Source organism: Pleurodeles waltl, chromosome 5 (assembly GCF_031143425.1).
Source record: "Pleurodeles waltl isolate 20211129_DDA chromosome 5, aPleWal1.hap1.20221129, whole genome shotgun sequence".
NCBI classification, from domain to species: domain Eukaryota; kingdom Metazoa; phylum Chordata; class Amphibia; order Caudata; family Salamandridae; genus Pleurodeles; species Pleurodeles waltl.
Genome location: NC_090444.1, coordinates 752,157,716 through 752,175,271, shown reverse-complemented (window position 1 = coordinate 752,175,271; position 17,556 = coordinate 752,157,716). Strand labels below are relative to the sequence as shown.

The window sequence follows — 17,556 nt, the reverse complement described above, 5'->3', positions numbered from 1 at the left end:
AGAATGCACAGTTGATAGTGGTTGGATGAAGGTTGTTCTATACAGGAGGTGTTGGGTGCAGGTTGCGAGTTTCAAAGAAGTGCTTCATGCAAGGTGTTGCATGTAAGAATTAAGGCCCTCATTATGACCTTGGCAGGCGGTGGCGACCCCCCGTACCGCCAGCATTTTCCTGGCAGTTCAAACAGCCAGGAAAAGGCTGGCGGCAGGGGGACTCGTAATCCCCTGGGCAGCGCTGCTAGCAGCGTTGCCCTGGCGGATTAAAACCGCCGGGACCAATGTGGCGGGAAACCGCCGGTGCAACCGCGGCGCTTTCGCTGCGGTCATAATAATGGGGATTTCACAGCCAGCCTGCAGGTGGTGAAATCCGCCACAACAACCCTGGTGGTCCAAGACCGCCAGGATTGTAATGAGGGCCTAAGTGTTCTGAAGAGTGTCAGAATAGACATAGTTGTGCATATCTATCATTTAAGGGGTAGTCAGTATACTACCTGAGACTGTAATACAGCGCCTTACATAGATATAAGTGAAGCCACTATAGCGGATGCTATTTGGTGTACACCCAAAAGCCACAAGGCTCAACCCTTCAAGAGTGATGCAATTTACAAAATGTAAGCAGCTAACCTCTCGTTTAGTCATATGGTAGTGTTCGTCTAATAATTTCTATTTGTGGGATTTTTTTCTGTCAAAATTGTCTTTTCCTGCCCTGGTTAAAAAGCAAAGGGACTGATTCAATAAGGGTAATGTAAACCTGCAGCAGTAGAATCCTAAAGAAGTACATAATTATGATCTTTTCATAGTCACCAAACTCTTTAGTAGTATCCTGGGTAAGCTGAGCGACATTTAGTTCTCCAAAATATTACTGAAAGGAACATGTGACAAACACTGCTATTGCAAAAATGAGTAAATGTACAACTATACACTGATCATGGGCAGCCTGGCATGCACAAATACACATATTTTGTCCTCTTGTTTTTCCAAAAGGAAAATATTTTTCCTCTAGAAGAAACCCTGTCCCCTGAACCCCAACAAGTGTGACAGTGATCCATTCCTCTTTTAAACCTCGAAGGGGATTAACTACATCTTCTGCAGTAGTAAACCATCAACCTTGTCTAGTGTGGGAAAGAGTCAGAAAGGAGGATGCGGCTGTTCACAAACTTAGAAGCAAACCACAGTTAGTTCCACTCGCCTCCTACCCATTACTACTAAATAATGCTATGTACTTGTGATACAGAATTACGCAGCAGCAAAACCCACTTACTCCTTGAAGGTTTTCTTTTCTGAACAGGTGTCAGGCAAAAATAAAGCTATTTATAGCTACAAAGAAAAGGTTTTAGACAGTAAATGGCTTTGCGACTCAGGCACACACTGTGTAAGAGAGACATATTCTCAAATGGTAGCCCTGAAATTTTCATTGCTGCAGGCAGAACAAACTGAATCTAATGGGTCAAACAGAACAGAGTAAAACAACAAAAAACATTGTTGCACTAAATAAGAGGACAGCAAGTGAAAAAAGGCGGTTCCATCACCTTTGAAATAAGAAGATCTTGGGGTTGCTCTCTGCCCCTGATATCCATTTCCAGGCAGCCAGAAAGGTGTGTTAGAAACTCTTCAAAATTCCGGCTGTTCCTAGAAGCATGATGCTTGCTCTCCTCCCATTGAGTGTAATATTTCCTAACCAGGCAAACACGAGAGAACATGATTATGGTTATGGTTATAATAAGACAGCAAAACACGGTATAAAAATTAACTACAATCACAGACAGGGTATGCTAATTGTTATACATTTAAATCTTGCAAAAAATACATTTTCACAACAATTGTAAAAGGATTTTCAAACAAATAAACTAAAAGCACAATTATGGACTAGTGGGTTTGGCTGGAAGTGAAGTCAAGCAAAAATAATGTATAAATAGAATTACTAGCAAAGGAGCTCAGACCAGGAACTCATTGGCCAGAGAGAGCTAAATAGATGTTAAATAGATTGTCCAACCTCTTACTTCACCTGCCACTCATTTTGTCAAAGGTGTGCAACTCATCTGTGCAAAGGCTTACCTTCATAATTGTGAAACCACTCAAACCACACCTCCAATCGCTATTCACTATATTTAGTGGTAGGTGTGACATTGGAGAAAAATGCACTAAAGATAATCACATCTGGGAAGACAATCCTCCAATCTGAAGTGAATCATTAATTCTAGGATTTGTTAAGGGACTGAGTAAAGGTGAGTAAAATTGTCTTTTGATAAACATGGGGAATTCAGAATCAATAATTGGTAGGACCTAGGAAATTCACCCACCACCTGTCCAACAAACGAAAACCTCTTTAGTGGCTGGCTCCTCCAACACACATGCCTACGCATTGGATACTGTTCATGTGTATTTATTTTATCAAGAATGTTAGGATTAGATAAATACACATTGAATATTTAGTAAAGGGCTTAATCAAAGACACAATTTAGTGCCTGTTAATTCAGAAGGTAAGACACCTGTGTATTTAGTAGTTAGAAATTGGGGTCTCTATTTGGAGAGGTATGCACCCTGTCAAAGTATAGAACAGAATTCTAGTCATGGTAAGTCAGTTGCACATCATAAATTAACCTGTGCTCACCCCCTGGTAGCTTGACACAGAGCAGTCCGTGTGTAAAGTACTTTCACAGCATTTGAAACAGTAAGACAGTAAAAACACCACACAGAAATAATCCAAACCAGGTTTAGAAAAATAGAACTTAATTTAATTAACAAAACAAGACCAAAACAGCAGAACTTCAATAAGTTGCAATAAGAATGTTTAAAGAATATCTGCAATTATATTGCTTAGAAACTTAAAGCACCAATCGTGCTATCTGGTTGCACCCGACCAGGGTACCTCTAAAGTTCAGGACAACCACGATGGAGTGCGGAGCAGGTACAGTATCCAGCTGAAACAGTACCTTGAGTGGAGGGTTGCGTTGACGCTGAAGATATCGTGCGTGGAGTAGGGGAGATGATGAGAATGAAATGTATTGGTTCTGCTCCGCGCAGTCCAGGATGCATCATCCTCAAACTGTGCAGTTACTGGCAGGGGTGTCCTCAAGATGCAGTGGCTTTACAGTGAAGGAAATGCAGCGTCATCAAGCTCTGCTGCTAGCAGTGTGAATGCAATGCGTCGGGGTTGAGGGCGATATATTGATTAAGGGCCACACAGTGGGTACTGCAATGTCCTCATCCTCACCGGGAGTGGCGATGAGTCGGCGTCACGTAGAGATTGATGCAATGATGATAATGCATGGATTTCAGCAGGAGACAGCTGAGGAACCCACTACCAAAAGCCCACATCTGGATAGGCACTACCTGGCAGGAGAGGACTCAGTTGGCAGAGTCCAGAAGCTGCAGCAAAGTTGAATTAAGTCTTTGATGTCCCTGAGAATTCAGAACAGGAGGCAAGCCACAAAGCTCTTGAAGTCACTTTTGTTCTAGGGATGATGTGGGTCCAGTCCTTCTCCCCCGGGCAAGGAAGGCAGCAGTTCAGCACAGGCAAGACTTCAGTTCTTCCAAGTCAGCTGTCCAGCAGAGTGGCAGTCCTTGTCGCAGCACAGCAGTCCTCTTCCTGCAGAGTACCCACAGGTCCAGAAGTATAATGATCCGGTAGGGTCAAAAGTCCAGTTCTTATACTCAGTAGTGCCTTCGAAGTGAGGGTGACTTCAAAGAGAGGCTTTGAAGTGCACACAACCCCTCCCTTTTTACTGTCCTGCTCCAGACAACCTACAGAGGGGAATGCAGCTCTTTGTTTGGGAACAGGCACAGCCCTTTTCACAGATCTGCCAAGGATGGTCCATCAGCCTGGTGATGGCCCATTAGGATGTGAATGCTCCATCAGGCACACCTCAGCTCACTTTGTGTGTGACTGTCTAGAGGGAGTGCACAAAACCCAGCTAGCGCCCAACCCAGAAGTGTAATGGAGGCAGGCAGCAGGCAAACAGGGCTTAAGAGCAGAAAAATGCCAACGTTCTTAATGCTGCATTTTTAAAGTTGTAATCAAAAATCCAACTTTACCAATAAAGAAGTCCAGAGGTACCAAACACAACGGTCCTACTCCTTCTCAATCAGGAATTACCCCTATAAATGCATTAAGGAATCCCCAATGCTATCCCATGAGAGAGGCAGTCCTCACAGTACTGAAAAATGAACCTGGGTGTTTTTCACTACCAGGACATGTAAACCTAAAATGGTATAAGCCCTACCTTTTACTTACACCACACCCAGTCCTACGGCCTAACTAGGGTCTACCGTAGGGATGTTTTATGTCTAAAAAAAGGGGAGTTTAAGGTTTGACAAGGGGTTGTACATGCCAAGTCGACATGGCAGTGAAGCAGCAAATAGAGGCTTTGCAGTGGCAGGCCTGAGGCATGTTGAAAGGGCTCATTAAGTGGGTGGCACAATCAGTACTGCAGGCCCAATAGTAGCATTTAATTTACAGACCCTGGGCACATACAGTGCACTTTACTAGAGATTTAAAAGTAAATTAAATATGCCGGTTGTGGATACACCAACATTACCATGTTTTAGGGGAGTGAGCACATGCACTTTGGCACTGGTTAGCAGTGCTAAAGTTGCCAGAGTCGTAAAGTGAACAAAAACAGATCAGCAAAAGTGAGGGATGACAGGCAAAACGTTTGGGGGAGACCCCCTTAAGGCTGTCAGGTCTCATGCCAGTAAATTAGGAAAGTCTAATCCCATCGACCAAACGAAGCCCCCACTTGCATAAGGAGACACCATCCTCTATAAAATATGGGCTGCAAGTTCAATTCACTTTTAACAAAAAAAATGGCCAACTAAAAACTTCACTTTGTCATCAACTCTGAGAAGCGTTATGCTCTAATCATTTACTTTAATTTGGAACAGTAGAAAGTATGAAATAGGAATGAATCACTGTGCCCATTAGAGGTTAATCCAAAAACTCATTGCATGATTATCCTAAAATCTGGGGTTTTGTGTGCATCCACCAGCAATGTATCTTTATACTCCCCATTCTAATCTGCTAACATGCAAAATAGTGTTGCATTGGTCTGACAGTATAGATGGGTGTGTGGAGAGTCTGGTTAAGGATAGTGAAACAATACAGCAGATAAAGAAAAAGTAAAGCTTTGATGACATAATATCAATGACAAAACTTTGGCAACACTAAATATTGCTAAAAAATACTGAGTACACAAATATCTACCTCACATACTCAACTATTTAAAGTACAGACGTATACACCACAACAATATACTGGACAAAGCTATTGTCTTTAAATGGGTAAGTATATAGAATTCAAACTATTTAATAGTAAATTAAATTTAAGAACAACATTAACTATTTGAAATATATACTATATTACATATAACTAAAACATTCTTATATAAATGGTAACATAACATTAATTCCATCACAATAATAATGCTGGATTATGCAAATATTATTGATTGCTCATAACTGCATCAGACCACTGACATGTCATGCGGTCTGCCCATAATGTGGTTATGCATGGGCAATATGTAAAAGTCAACAAGGAATTTCCATTATTTAGTATGTGGTGTCCACAATTTGATAGATACTAAGCATGCTTAGATAATATCGTGACCATGACCGAGAGATTTCACCTACAGGCACTTCGAGCCAGAGACCCGTATAAGTCCTGAAGAAAGCTGTAGACCCAATGGGCATATGAATAAATGGCAGAAAAATACAAACCTCATCAGATGGATGAGTACTAATAGCCCACATCCATCACTGATAACATTTGGCGGTGTTGTCCTAGTTTTTAACCCAATCCCGGTGACCAGAAATTAAAACATTTGGATTGGATAACAGAAGACTACTTTATTTTTGCTCTCTCTGTCAACAGAAGAAATGATTTTTTCTGGGACTTTAACAAAAAACCCTTGCCCTCACCATTTGGTGGTTGTACCTCACCTTGACTCGTATTATTCACAGTATGGGAATGCTCAGTGATGATGGCACAATCTTGTGGGTGAGGGCTTTCCAATGCCCAGTGTCATACATGTCCCAGTTTGGTGATCTGAGGTATGACTAGCCCTATTCTTCAAGGACACATGAACTCCAGGAAAAAGCAGCAAGAAAGAACAATGAATAATAAGAATAACAGGGAACCAATTTTGTGGTGAACTATGGTAGATCAACCTTGAGAATACAAGAGAATGAGAAATAGTAAGATGATCAAGCACTGGAATACAATGGGTGTCCAAGCAATGGTCGTCCTGCACAATCCTAGATGAGAGGTAATGCCAAGCAAGCAGAAGACCATGGAAAATCATTTCCCTATTCCCAATAAAACAGCAAGTAAATAAGAGCGATATAATGAACAGAAAATGCCCCCACCAGTCAATTATAAGCTCTGTTGACCTTGGAATGTTAAAATGCCTTTTCTGTCTCTTTCGTTGGAGATACTAAAAAGAACAACAGAAACTCCCAAATGTCTTGACCCTACCTCACATTTTAAAAAGAGGTCCCTACTCAGGAGAGTCAAGCATGCCTTGATTAGTGTGGATCTCGTGCCTTTTTCAAAGCCCGCATGACATATAAATATTGGCATTATGGCAAAAAACTCAGTTTCCTCATATTTCTTTTAAAGAAAGTTCCAGAATTTGTGGCCAAACCAAAATTCCTACTTTCTTGCATTTCCAAACTACTACTGATGAAAATAGTAACCTGCATTTGCGTCTGGGCCTATCATGCTGGACAACAGCTGATCAAAACTTGGACCGTGTGAAGTGAATATCACAGATGTTAGGCCCACCCATAGACACTGGGGAATGTTTTTATGAGGTGACGTGTGAATGAATGCAGGATAGTGAGACTTTTGCTATTAGCTGAAAGTGCCTGATAGTTCAGTCATATCAATTTGGTAAAAATGTACTTGCACTTTGATATCCGCTGGGCATTCTAGGTGCGAAAATGTGCTGAGATACACACAAACCACACCAGCGAAGTTTCAAATGGGTCTCTAGTTTTCAGAAATATCCAAGGTCAGTAACATTCCCTGGCATTCGTCGACCCAGAGCTCAAATTCTGAAACCATACCCTTGACATCTGAAAGGACATTGGGAATTGGGAATTGGGAATTCTTTGAGAATAAGAATGAGCCATGGGCCTGCAGACAGGGGTAAAATACCAATATGTCACCCTGTTTTTTTAAAGGTATTCCATTCCTAGTATACAGAGGGCTTAAGGGGCAGAAAGTCTGCTTGGGGCCCAGTGGCTTGGGAGTGACTCGTTTCTGGAATGAGCCAGTCCCCACTAAACTATTTTTTCTATAGAAAATTTTCATGGTGCCTAGCAGGCTTTTTCCTCTTCTGCCATTCTACCCTTGCCAGAGGGGAGAAATCCTGTTGGGGATCTTGGTGGAAGGGAGAAATTGGCCATGCATGGCAGCCACTAACTCCTTTTACAGACATCCATGGTGTCTAGTGGGTGGATTTTTGCTTGGGAGTCCTCCCTGTGATGATCCCTCCATAAGGGATTGTTAGAAATTGAGTCTCCAATTGGCAGAGGTATGCACCTTGCCCAAGTAGGAACCACAATCCTAGTCAGGATAAGTCAGGTGCACAGCCTAAATTAACCTGTGCCCACCCTTTGGTAGCTTGGCACAGAGCAGTCAGGCTTAACTTAAGAGGCAATTTGTAAAGTATTTGTGCAACACCTAAGAACAGTAACAGAGTGAAAGACACTACGAAAAGACTCCACACCAGTTTAGACGAATAGAGAATAGGTAGCTGCTTAACACAAGACCTAAATGACAAAGATTTAATAAGTAATTTGCAAGTTATAGCATTTTCAAGTATGCATGTAACATAGTGCTGAAAGAAATGTGTTCCTTCCTTGTGGGGTAACTGAGGTAGTGTTCAGTTGACAGTGCTAGAAGAGCACTCGCGTTCAGTGAGTCATTGCGGTCTCACTAGACTGGGGTGATTAAGCGGAATCCAGAAAAGGATTGACAGGTCTGTGCGATGTCCTGTGCAGCCTCTGCTAATGCGTTATCATGGGGGAAGTTCGACTGTTATAGAAACACAGGGGACATGCTAGAAGGCTTCCCTCGACTCCGCAGCATCAGCTCAGGCTGAAGGTAATGATTTCAGTCAGTGTGTATCTTGGTTCTTGGAACTTAAAAAAAGAGAGCACTTGGCTACGGTGAAAGTGTGGCGCTTGATCTTTACAGCAAAACTATTCCTTATGCAGAGTAGAACACTGGGGACACGCTGGTGTTTGCAGAATGGCTCTTGTTGCAGACTAACAAGAAGAAAGGAGAAAAGTCTCTGATGGGTTTGAGACTTCGAGAACAGGGGCAAGCTAACAAGCCTTTGGAGTTTCGTTTTTTTTTCAGGGTTGTAGAGTAGGTTTCAGTCCTTCTCAATGTCAAAGGCAGCAGGCCAGCACAGCAAAGCAGCTTCCAAAGTGGTAGTCTCTTCTGGCAGCACAGCAATTAGCAGGCATCAGACCAATAAAGCAAAGCAGTTATCAAATTGGCAGTCCCTCCTGGTAGCACAGTTCCTCTTCTTGGCAGAGTCTCCCCAGGACTCCAAAGTGAACTGAATTGGTGGAGTTTGGGGTCCAGTACTTATACCCAAATGTGCCTTTGAAGTGGGGGAGACTACAAAGTGGCCTTTGAAGATCACAAGGTCCCTGCCTTTCCTTTCCTGGCTCCTGACACTCTACAGGGAGAGTATGCATCCTTTTGTGTGAGGAGAGGCACAGTCCCATTCAGGTGTGAGTGTCAGCTCCTCCTTCCCATCTAGCCCAGGAAAACCCATCAGCCTGGTGATGGGCCATCAGGATGTAAATGTCAACTTGTAGCTCCTTTTGTGTGACTGCCTAGAGGGAAAGCACAAAACTCAGCTGTCATCTACCCCAGGTGTGTATTCAGAGACAAAGGCATTTTCAGACATGCAATTTGAAAAATAACTTTACTAAAAGATGTACTTTTACATTGTGAGTTCAGAGACACCAAACGCCAACATTCTATCTGTTTCCAATGGGAAATTACACTTAAAAAGATGTTTTAAGGCAATCCTCATGATAACCTATGTGAGAGATAGACTGTGCTGTGGTGAAAAACAGACGTTTTTCCCTACCAGGACATGTTAAACATAAAAGTACATGTCCAACTCAATAAATATGTTGCATCCCACCCTTGTGGCTAACTAGGGCCACCTTAGGAGTGACATATGTAATAAAAAAGAAGGTTTGAACCTAGCAAGAGGGTGCACTTGCCAGGTCGAAATGGAGGTTTAAAACTGCACACACAGGCTCTGCAGTGGCAGGCCTGAGGCATGTTTGAAGGGCTAGTGTAGTAGGTGGCACATTCAGTGCTTCAGGTCCACTCATAGCATTTAATTTATTGGCCCTGGCCACATATAGTGCATTTTACTAGGGACTTACATGCAAATTAAATGCTCCAATTGTGGATAAACCAATGTTACCATGCTTAGATTACAGAGCACCTGTACTTTAGCACTTTAGCGCTGGTCAGCAGAAGTAAAGTGCCTAGAGTGCTAAAGTCAACAAAAACAAATTCAGTAAAAAGTGAAGGGAAAAGACAAAAAGTCTTGGAATGACCCTGCAGAAAGGGCCAGGTCCAACAGGGATCCACTAGAAAAGGGCCATTTGATTCACACACATGCAGCCCTGTAATTCCTTAACAGCATTTCTTCAGCACTAATGAGTCACATTTACAGTTGCCTAACTTGCGAATGTTCATGCACCTAGTCCCATCATTTTCTTTTTTTAAATTATTATTAATTCATGTATTAGTCCAGTTGGGGCAAAGAAAGCAAAGACTACAATAGAGAATGTTCAGATCTGATAAATGAAACCTAAAGACAAGAGACACAGCATATGGCATGTATGCATAGATCTGAAAGTCTAAGTTGCACACTGAAATTTGCATTGATTGGTGGTTTCAAGTTTATTTTATATTCTAAACGTATACTTAGCGTATACTATGTGGTACGTTCACTGAACTTTACTTGTTACTCTTTTTTGAACAGTCTGTCAGTGTCAGTGTGTGTGGTGATTGCTCAGAGGGAAAGGTACCGCTGTGCCAATCCAGACCAAGATGTATAAAACAACATTTGAGAGCACAAACTGTATCACCAGGCAGTGAACTCACGCATCCCCATAAATAGCAACAAATAGCACTTTGATAATGTCATGGGACCAGTGCCTAATTTTTGAAGGTGGTGCGCACTGGCACCTTTTATGGACCAAAAACATGTTTTCATCAACAGAACTATAGAGAGAAAGACAGAAAATTAGAAAGGAGAAAGAAATTAAATAGTATAACAGTAGCAAAGTGACAAAGTTGGGATAAAAATAAGCATGCAAGAATAAGATAAAGAAAACAGGAGTGCAAGATGGTGGACTAAAGAGGAACTGGAATTCAGCCTATACAGCCTAGGTAGCTGGCAGCCCCAGCAGCCAGGAGCAGTAAAGCAAGCTCCTGAGGAAAACACTGTATTTTTTTCTTTTTACAAAGAAGGAATTGTGGATCTGTAAAAACGAATTACTGTTCTATGGATGTTTGGGCTAAACAAATAAAAACCAATTCAACTAATTTACTTCAATCTCTCCTCTAGCTCCTGGATATTCTCCTTTAGTTCCTGGTTCTCCTGGATTACGGCATGCATTGTTAGTTCTGCTCGGCTTTTGGACGTTGCAAGTATGCCCGTCTCCTCTTCTGTCTCCTGGACCCTGCCTCTGAGAGAGCTGATGAGAGAGGCCTGCCTGGCATTGTTTTCTTTATAGTTCTCCACTTCACTCTTTAATTCTTGAAGCGTGGCATCTCGAGAGGACAGCTTGGATCTGAGATCAAGCAGCTGTAAGTAAATGTAAAACAGCAACGGTCATGATGGTTGCCCAGACGAGAGCCGAAGCATTTACAGGCCGAAGAGGTGGCTACTGTGGGGTTACTGCATATCATTTACTGTGGCTAGATATTCTGGATATACCTTAATCTAAACGTATAGTCAGAGAAAGGCTCTAGAACCCAAGTTAACATTACAGACTGCCTTCTTCAGGTGTAGGTTGTAAAACGTTGCAAATTCTACGTTCTCTTTATTTTTAACCTTTAATATTAGCAATATGCTTGGCAATGGCTAAATTTACAATGGACTGTGTTCATAATGCTGTTTACTATTAAGTCTGTGCTTATTGTATCTTTATAGGAAAATTACAAAAAAAAACCTTAAATTACTTTTTACAACGACTGCGGAAATGAGGCTGAAAGTATGGTTAAATACAACAATATAAACGTGGCTTACTGTTCTTACCTCTGATTGTGAAGATTCATACTTTACATGCAGTGCAGCAAGCTCACTGCGAGCAGTTTCTGCTGAATGTCGATAGTGATTCATCTGTTCTCGTGTGATGGGAACTTCTAAAAGGTAATCCTAGTAAAGAAAAGCGTTTAATTAGTGCTTTTAACATGGAAGCCAAACTTTATTCAGCTATAAGTTCCAGAAACTCTTCTAACATATCATGAAGAACAAATATCTCTGAGTACGTTTGATTTGTATAACTTACTATTTCCTTTAAGCCACTTACTATGTACCCATACATTTGAATTATTATTCATATATTTGAATACACATTATGTATGTGAACCATCTTCCAAAATTCTCTAGCGTTCCAGGAATAGGCAAACCTGTTGATTGTGTGCATCAAAAATTTACGCCTCATCTCTACTCACCTTCTTTTGGCACATATGTGTCTTCTTGGTAGGTTTTGCCATTAGGGTTGATAGCACCAGAGACTGTCAGCATTGTGTGTTATAAGGCCGGGGATCACACTGATACCCATACCTGGAAAGACCCTACACCGTGCTCATCATACCGTCCAATATCCTTGTTGAACTCGATGGCAAGCTGTTTAGAGGAATTTTAGCATACGGCCTAAACCCATACTTGTAGATTCTGACCAAGCCGAGTTCATCAAGGAGCGCGGCTCCAGCGATAACATTAAGGTCCAGATTCTCAAAGGTTTAGCATCTGTTGAGCGTTGCTTTTTGTAACGCTAAACCGATGCTGAACTTTTTTTTAGCAATTACAAACCAACACAAATACTTATTTGCGTTGGTTTGTTTGGCAAAGTAACGCAAAGCAGCATGAAACGCTGCTTTGCGTTACTGTGCGTCAATGGGGCATTACACGGGTGGTGCATGGGCATACGCATGCTACCACCCATGCTTTTTGACGATAAACCCTATTCTGAAACAAAGGAAGAAAGGGTTTAGCACCAAAAATTAACACCTTTTAAAACCGGGGGCAAAACAGATGTTTTAATTTCTCCCTGCTTTTCCGACTTTGCAAGTGTGCTGCACTGAGCAGCACACATACAAAGCAGGAAAAGCATTTGCCCTTGTCTAGGCATAGTATTTTGTACAGGAAGGATAGCCTTCCTGTACAAAACACATGGTAGATGTTTTCCTGGCGCACAGCAGCTAAAATTAGTGCCACCGCTGTGGAGAGGGGAGGAGAGTGGCATTTCTATGTGAATAAGGCGCTCTCCTGCTCTCATCCTGTCACGCAGCGCAGCACAACTTTTTCAGATGCTGCGCTGCGTGACACTGACCAGAATCTGGGCCTAAGCGCCTTCTACAACAAACGCATCCTGGCGTTACTCATCTCGATTGCTGCTGAAAAGACATTTGACTGACTACACTGGACTTTTCCCCAACAAGTTCTGGATAAGTGTAGGTCTGGGGAAGTGCTTGCTGAAATGAGTCTGGGGTAGGTATGCTGACCCAATTATCCAAGTGAGGATTAACAGCTTAACCTCTCGACCCTTCATGATAGCCAGAGGCACCCACCAAAGATGCCCGACCCCCTTATTTTTGCCCTATACAAGGAATCACTGGCACAGTGGACATGAGCAAACACATTGATTAAAGGCATCACCTTTGGTAAGTAAGAACACCAACTAACACTTTGCACTGATGATGTCATGATAGTGCTGACCCAACCACATGTCAATACCAGCCCTTCTGAGAAAGCTGAATGCATTTAGAGAGGTCTCAGGCTGAACCTAACCATACCACAGAACAACAAGGTTCAACTAGAATGCCTCTTACACTTCCCATGGGAGGGTATAGGGGTGAAATACCTAGAACTTACATTATTCCCCTCACTTTGCGATACGGTGAAACGCAACTAAGCCGACTTGGTCACCACCGCACAAAGGGATCTGCAATGTGGGAGAGCTGGTAAGCAAGTTCCCAGCAGTGAAAATTACACTCCTACGTAAGATATTGCACATCATGCAACCCTCCACCCACTCCCACCCCACAGATTATGAGCAAACATCAAATGATAGACCCATACATCTGGGATAGCAAGGAACCTCCCATGGCCAGAAAGCAGGCCTACCTGTCCACTGCAAAGGGAGGCCTAAGGATTCCTCAATTTACTCACTACTTCCTAGCTGCCCAATTCATATACAAAGTGGAATGGAACAGGCAACTCTCTGAAAAGCATTGGTGTTTCATTGACCAGTCCATAGCAGGGATACATGTCTGGAAAATGCCCTGGCTCTCTAATTATACATTTCCCCGGTCACATGGGTGACAAAGGAGGTCTGGAGAGGACCATGATGGCAAAGGGCTAATCCACATTTCTCTACCTTCACCCTCCTATTACAGGCAACCTCAGATTTCCACCTGGTTGTTTAGGCTCAGCATTCTATGCTTGGTGAACAGCTAACAGCAAATGAATTGGTGACTTTTTTTGATCATACAGGTATTCAAGACTTTTCACAAATCCAACTTAATTACGGCATTTCTACCAGTGAACACTGGCGGTACACAGCCATCAAACATTGTTTCAATCAGCCAGTGAATCACCCACATGCTTGTAGACTACTCACAAAATTTGAAAAGTGTCAGAGCACCAAAAAAGATGATAGATGTTTACTTTCTGACATATGAAACACTCTTAAACAAACCCATGGGCTCTAGCAAGTCTCCATCCCAGAGACGATGGCAGTCTGAACTGGAATGCCATTCCACACCCCAAGAATGGTCTGATATCCTTTGCAGAACCCACACCTCCTACCTTAGTGCTTCAGAGAAATAATCCCTGCTAAAAATCACTGACAACTGGTACTACACTCCAGCTAGACTGGTGTTAATAAATATCAATGACATTTTCACTACAGATATCTCCTGCTTCGCTAGGTATGTCATACTGGGGCTCCCAAACCTACTGACCTACCTCATCTACTTTGACAGAGGAAAAGCAACAACAACAGTTCTCTGTGCAGCCAAACAGGCCATCACATCCAACTGGGGCACGGATGCCTCACCTGACCATTCAGACTGTGGGTTTTTATTGCAATGGAGAAACTCAAGTCCTCGACAGAACACTCACTGACACGTTTGATAAAATGTGAGGCCCCGTCATATGATTCCTGACCTGGGACTTCTGGGAACCAACATGCCCTAGCTACCTCTGTGTACTCAGACTATCATGAAGTGAGGATTCAACTACATTGCTACTCGGATCTTGACTGTGAGGTCCTGTATCAACCCCACTGACCCATCCCAAGACTTTGAATACCTAAAAGACCAAGTTTCAACTAATAAACCCATTCCCACCTCTCCTCCTTTCAAGTTGACGTAATCTTCCTGTCCCCACCACCCTCCTCCTCCTTCCCCGGTCCTTTCCCTTAACCTTCACTAATGCACCTCACCAACCATTGGATGCAAGTGAGACTATATGTTACTCAAAATTATAATTACAAAAAAAGAACCATAATTAGGCAGGGAGGGTATTTAAATTGCACTGGCTTAATTCAACAAATTTCGGGAATTCTGTTTTACATTTGTTAAACTACATTCCTGAAATTACACTATCATGCCATGCCATGTAACTAAGCTGCCATTCGCCACAAAATTATAGTAGCGCACAAGCATGAGACTAATGGCAATACCTAGAACACAAGCGGACGTTGTTTGCAGAAACTGTGTTTTTTGCACTATTAAGCGTAAAATCGTCTCAAGCACTTCCGCTAAAGTATATGGCAAAATTACGGATTCTCATTTTTGCATAATTATGTGATATTTTGTGTGATTTCTTCAAATTTTCATGTAAAGATATTGTACACGCCTACTAATAACCTATCAGACGTGCTGAGACACTCATCAATTCATTACGAAACTTGCACAACAACATGATCTACAATCACTAGTTACTTCTTATTACACGAAATCCGGCCATGGCAATAGCTACAATGTCTACAATAAAAGCCTGGACAGTCAGTGGTATTATATAATTGTATTACTTTGAGGCATGATGCTATGAAATCAAGCAAAGCTAAACTACTCGTTATCTTTTAGCAGTACAAAATTTTCCTTCATTAGGAGGGCATTCTTGACTCACACAGACCCCGGGTGCTGATCGGCAAGGAGTATTCAAATGAACTTAATGAAATACTGGTAGGTAGAGAATTAAATACGATTTATGTCCCATGAGGAAATAGCTTCAATTGTTATTTTATGTTTTCAAACGGGTAAAATGCTTGATCAGTTTGCCCTTCATACTGTTTATACACAATGTGTAATTAACTTCATTAATGTTTCGCTTTGCACCACTCCAGTAGCTGAAACCCAATTGTCAGCTGGTCTGCACAGAAGGAAATCATAGAAAGTTAGAAACTGGTTTCTAGATTAAAATACTAGTGTTTAATTCATTTTTCTAATAATTGCCTTTGCTTATATTTGCTAGTTCTTATATAATGGTTACAATTTTCCTCGTGAACTTTTTAGTTTTAAAGACTTTTAAACACTACATTGTGTTTGTGTCATTTTAGAGCGTGGTAAGGGATCATATTTGAGACATCATCATTCATGAGTCTATGGTTCGATCTAAAGTAGTGGCTATACTGATCTGTGTTTGTGAATTAAGCCCATATCGGGATTAGTCAGAACCCTCTGTTTTCGGTACTCTGAAGATCTCTGAGTAAAAAGGGAAATCTAGTCAAATTATCTGGGTGTTTTTCAGCTCACTTCAGACTGGCTTCCGTTCAAGTAATATGTAGAAATTATTGAACAGATCATATCTCATAGAATGTAGCCAGTAGAACTGAAAACCATAAAAAATATTGCAGGCATGCACACTCCATTCTCCAGGTATGAAAAATGTAACACATATCATGGAAAGCTTCAATATGTCCTTTTTTCTTCATCAGGTATCAAATATAAATTCTGACACCCTTTTAGGGATTCTGGGCCTCATTTACAAGGCCTGTGGCGGCGTAGCCTGTGTCTTGCTGCGCAGTGCTGTGCCATCAGGAAGGGACAGAAATGCACCATATCTACAAGATGCACCACATTTCTGTCCCCTCCCCCTGTGCTGAAATCAAATTGTTGCTGTGAGCCAACGCAGGTACCCTTGCGCCATGGTGCAAGGGTGCCTGCATTGTGTGGATGATTGTTTTTATACAGGAAGAGGCATCCTCCTACACAATAACAATCACAAGATGTGTTTTTCTCTTTCTATGTGTGCTGCAGAATTCAGCATACAGAAAGCGGAAGAAACGGGAAGAAATTCTGACATTTTTCCCTGTTGTGTCACTCTTACTCCCCCCATGAGGTGGCATAGTAATCTGACACATTACCAGACTTGTAAATCTGGGAATGCATCAGATTCCTTCTGGTTCCATTGGTGTTGCGTGGAAACACCCCAAGCAACACCAATGGAAAACCCCTTCCATGCAGTATGATGCGTGAAAGGTGGTCCATATTTAAAAGGCCATGAAAATCCACGCAAGGTGGCTTTACGTGGCCTTGAAAATATGGGCTGGCACACTGCGCCACCGGAGGGTAAAAAAATTACACTCCGGTAGCACAGTGTGCCACTAGGGCCTCATAAATGAGGCCATCATTGTTTTCATAGTTAGGGGTCTTCTAACGTTTAAGGCAAACTTCTTGGAAAATATGCCCTGTTTGACATTGCAAGCAGTATGTAGGGCACTTGTCACTATCTTCTTTTCTCGTCAGATTTTATACACACGAAGGAAAGCTATGACAGTAGCCAGTTGGGCAAGTTCTTTGTTTGAAGTTAGACTCATAGCTCCAGGAAGCTGTCATTAGTCCTATGTACATAATAAGTTCTCCTTGACCTATAGGAAATTGCTAAGAGGGCCCGTGCCAGCTGAGACTGATCTTTAGTTTCCTTTATCCACAAAGTATTGTAGCAGGTCAAGAGGAACCTTGAAAGCTGATAGCTGTTTTTGCGACCACGTTCACTGTTCCATACAGGGTGTCAGGCATCTTTTAAATGCCACCAATCTTCTACATCTCATATTTTGCAGGGTCAAGGAGGACAACCTGGTGGCAGAAATGGAGCCCCCTGCCAAGGCAGGGAACAGGTTGTCCTCCAACTGCTTGTCCCTTGTGGAGTTGGTGGACAGGATGCTGACAAAGTTACTTAAGTAACAAACTTAATATGGAGAAGAGGAAGGTGGGGGCATACAAAACCCTAGAGGAGAAGAAGCTGGTTCGGGAGGGAAAGAGAATGCCTCATG

The 17,556-nt window shown here is 42.2% G+C and overlaps 1 protein-coding gene across 3 annotated transcripts in view; it reads right to left on the bottom strand.

Annotated features, from left to right (window-relative positions):
* Positions 1-17,556, bottom strand: part of CCDC170 (coiled-coil domain containing 170) — a 212,505-nt gene that overhangs the window by 117,126 nt on the left and 77,823 nt on the right. For all 3 annotated transcript variants that reach the window (XM_069234716.1, XM_069234718.1, XM_069234717.1), the window contains exons 4-6: positions 11,307-11,426; positions 10,597-10,853; positions 1,527-1,671 (exon numbers count right to left, since the gene is read on the bottom strand). In XM_069234716.1, the coding sequence (XP_069090817.1) occupies positions 1,527-1,671; positions 10,597-10,853; positions 11,307-11,426 (522 nt within the window). The remainder of the gene's footprint in view (positions 1-1,526; positions 1,672-10,596; positions 10,854-11,306; positions 11,427-17,556) is intronic.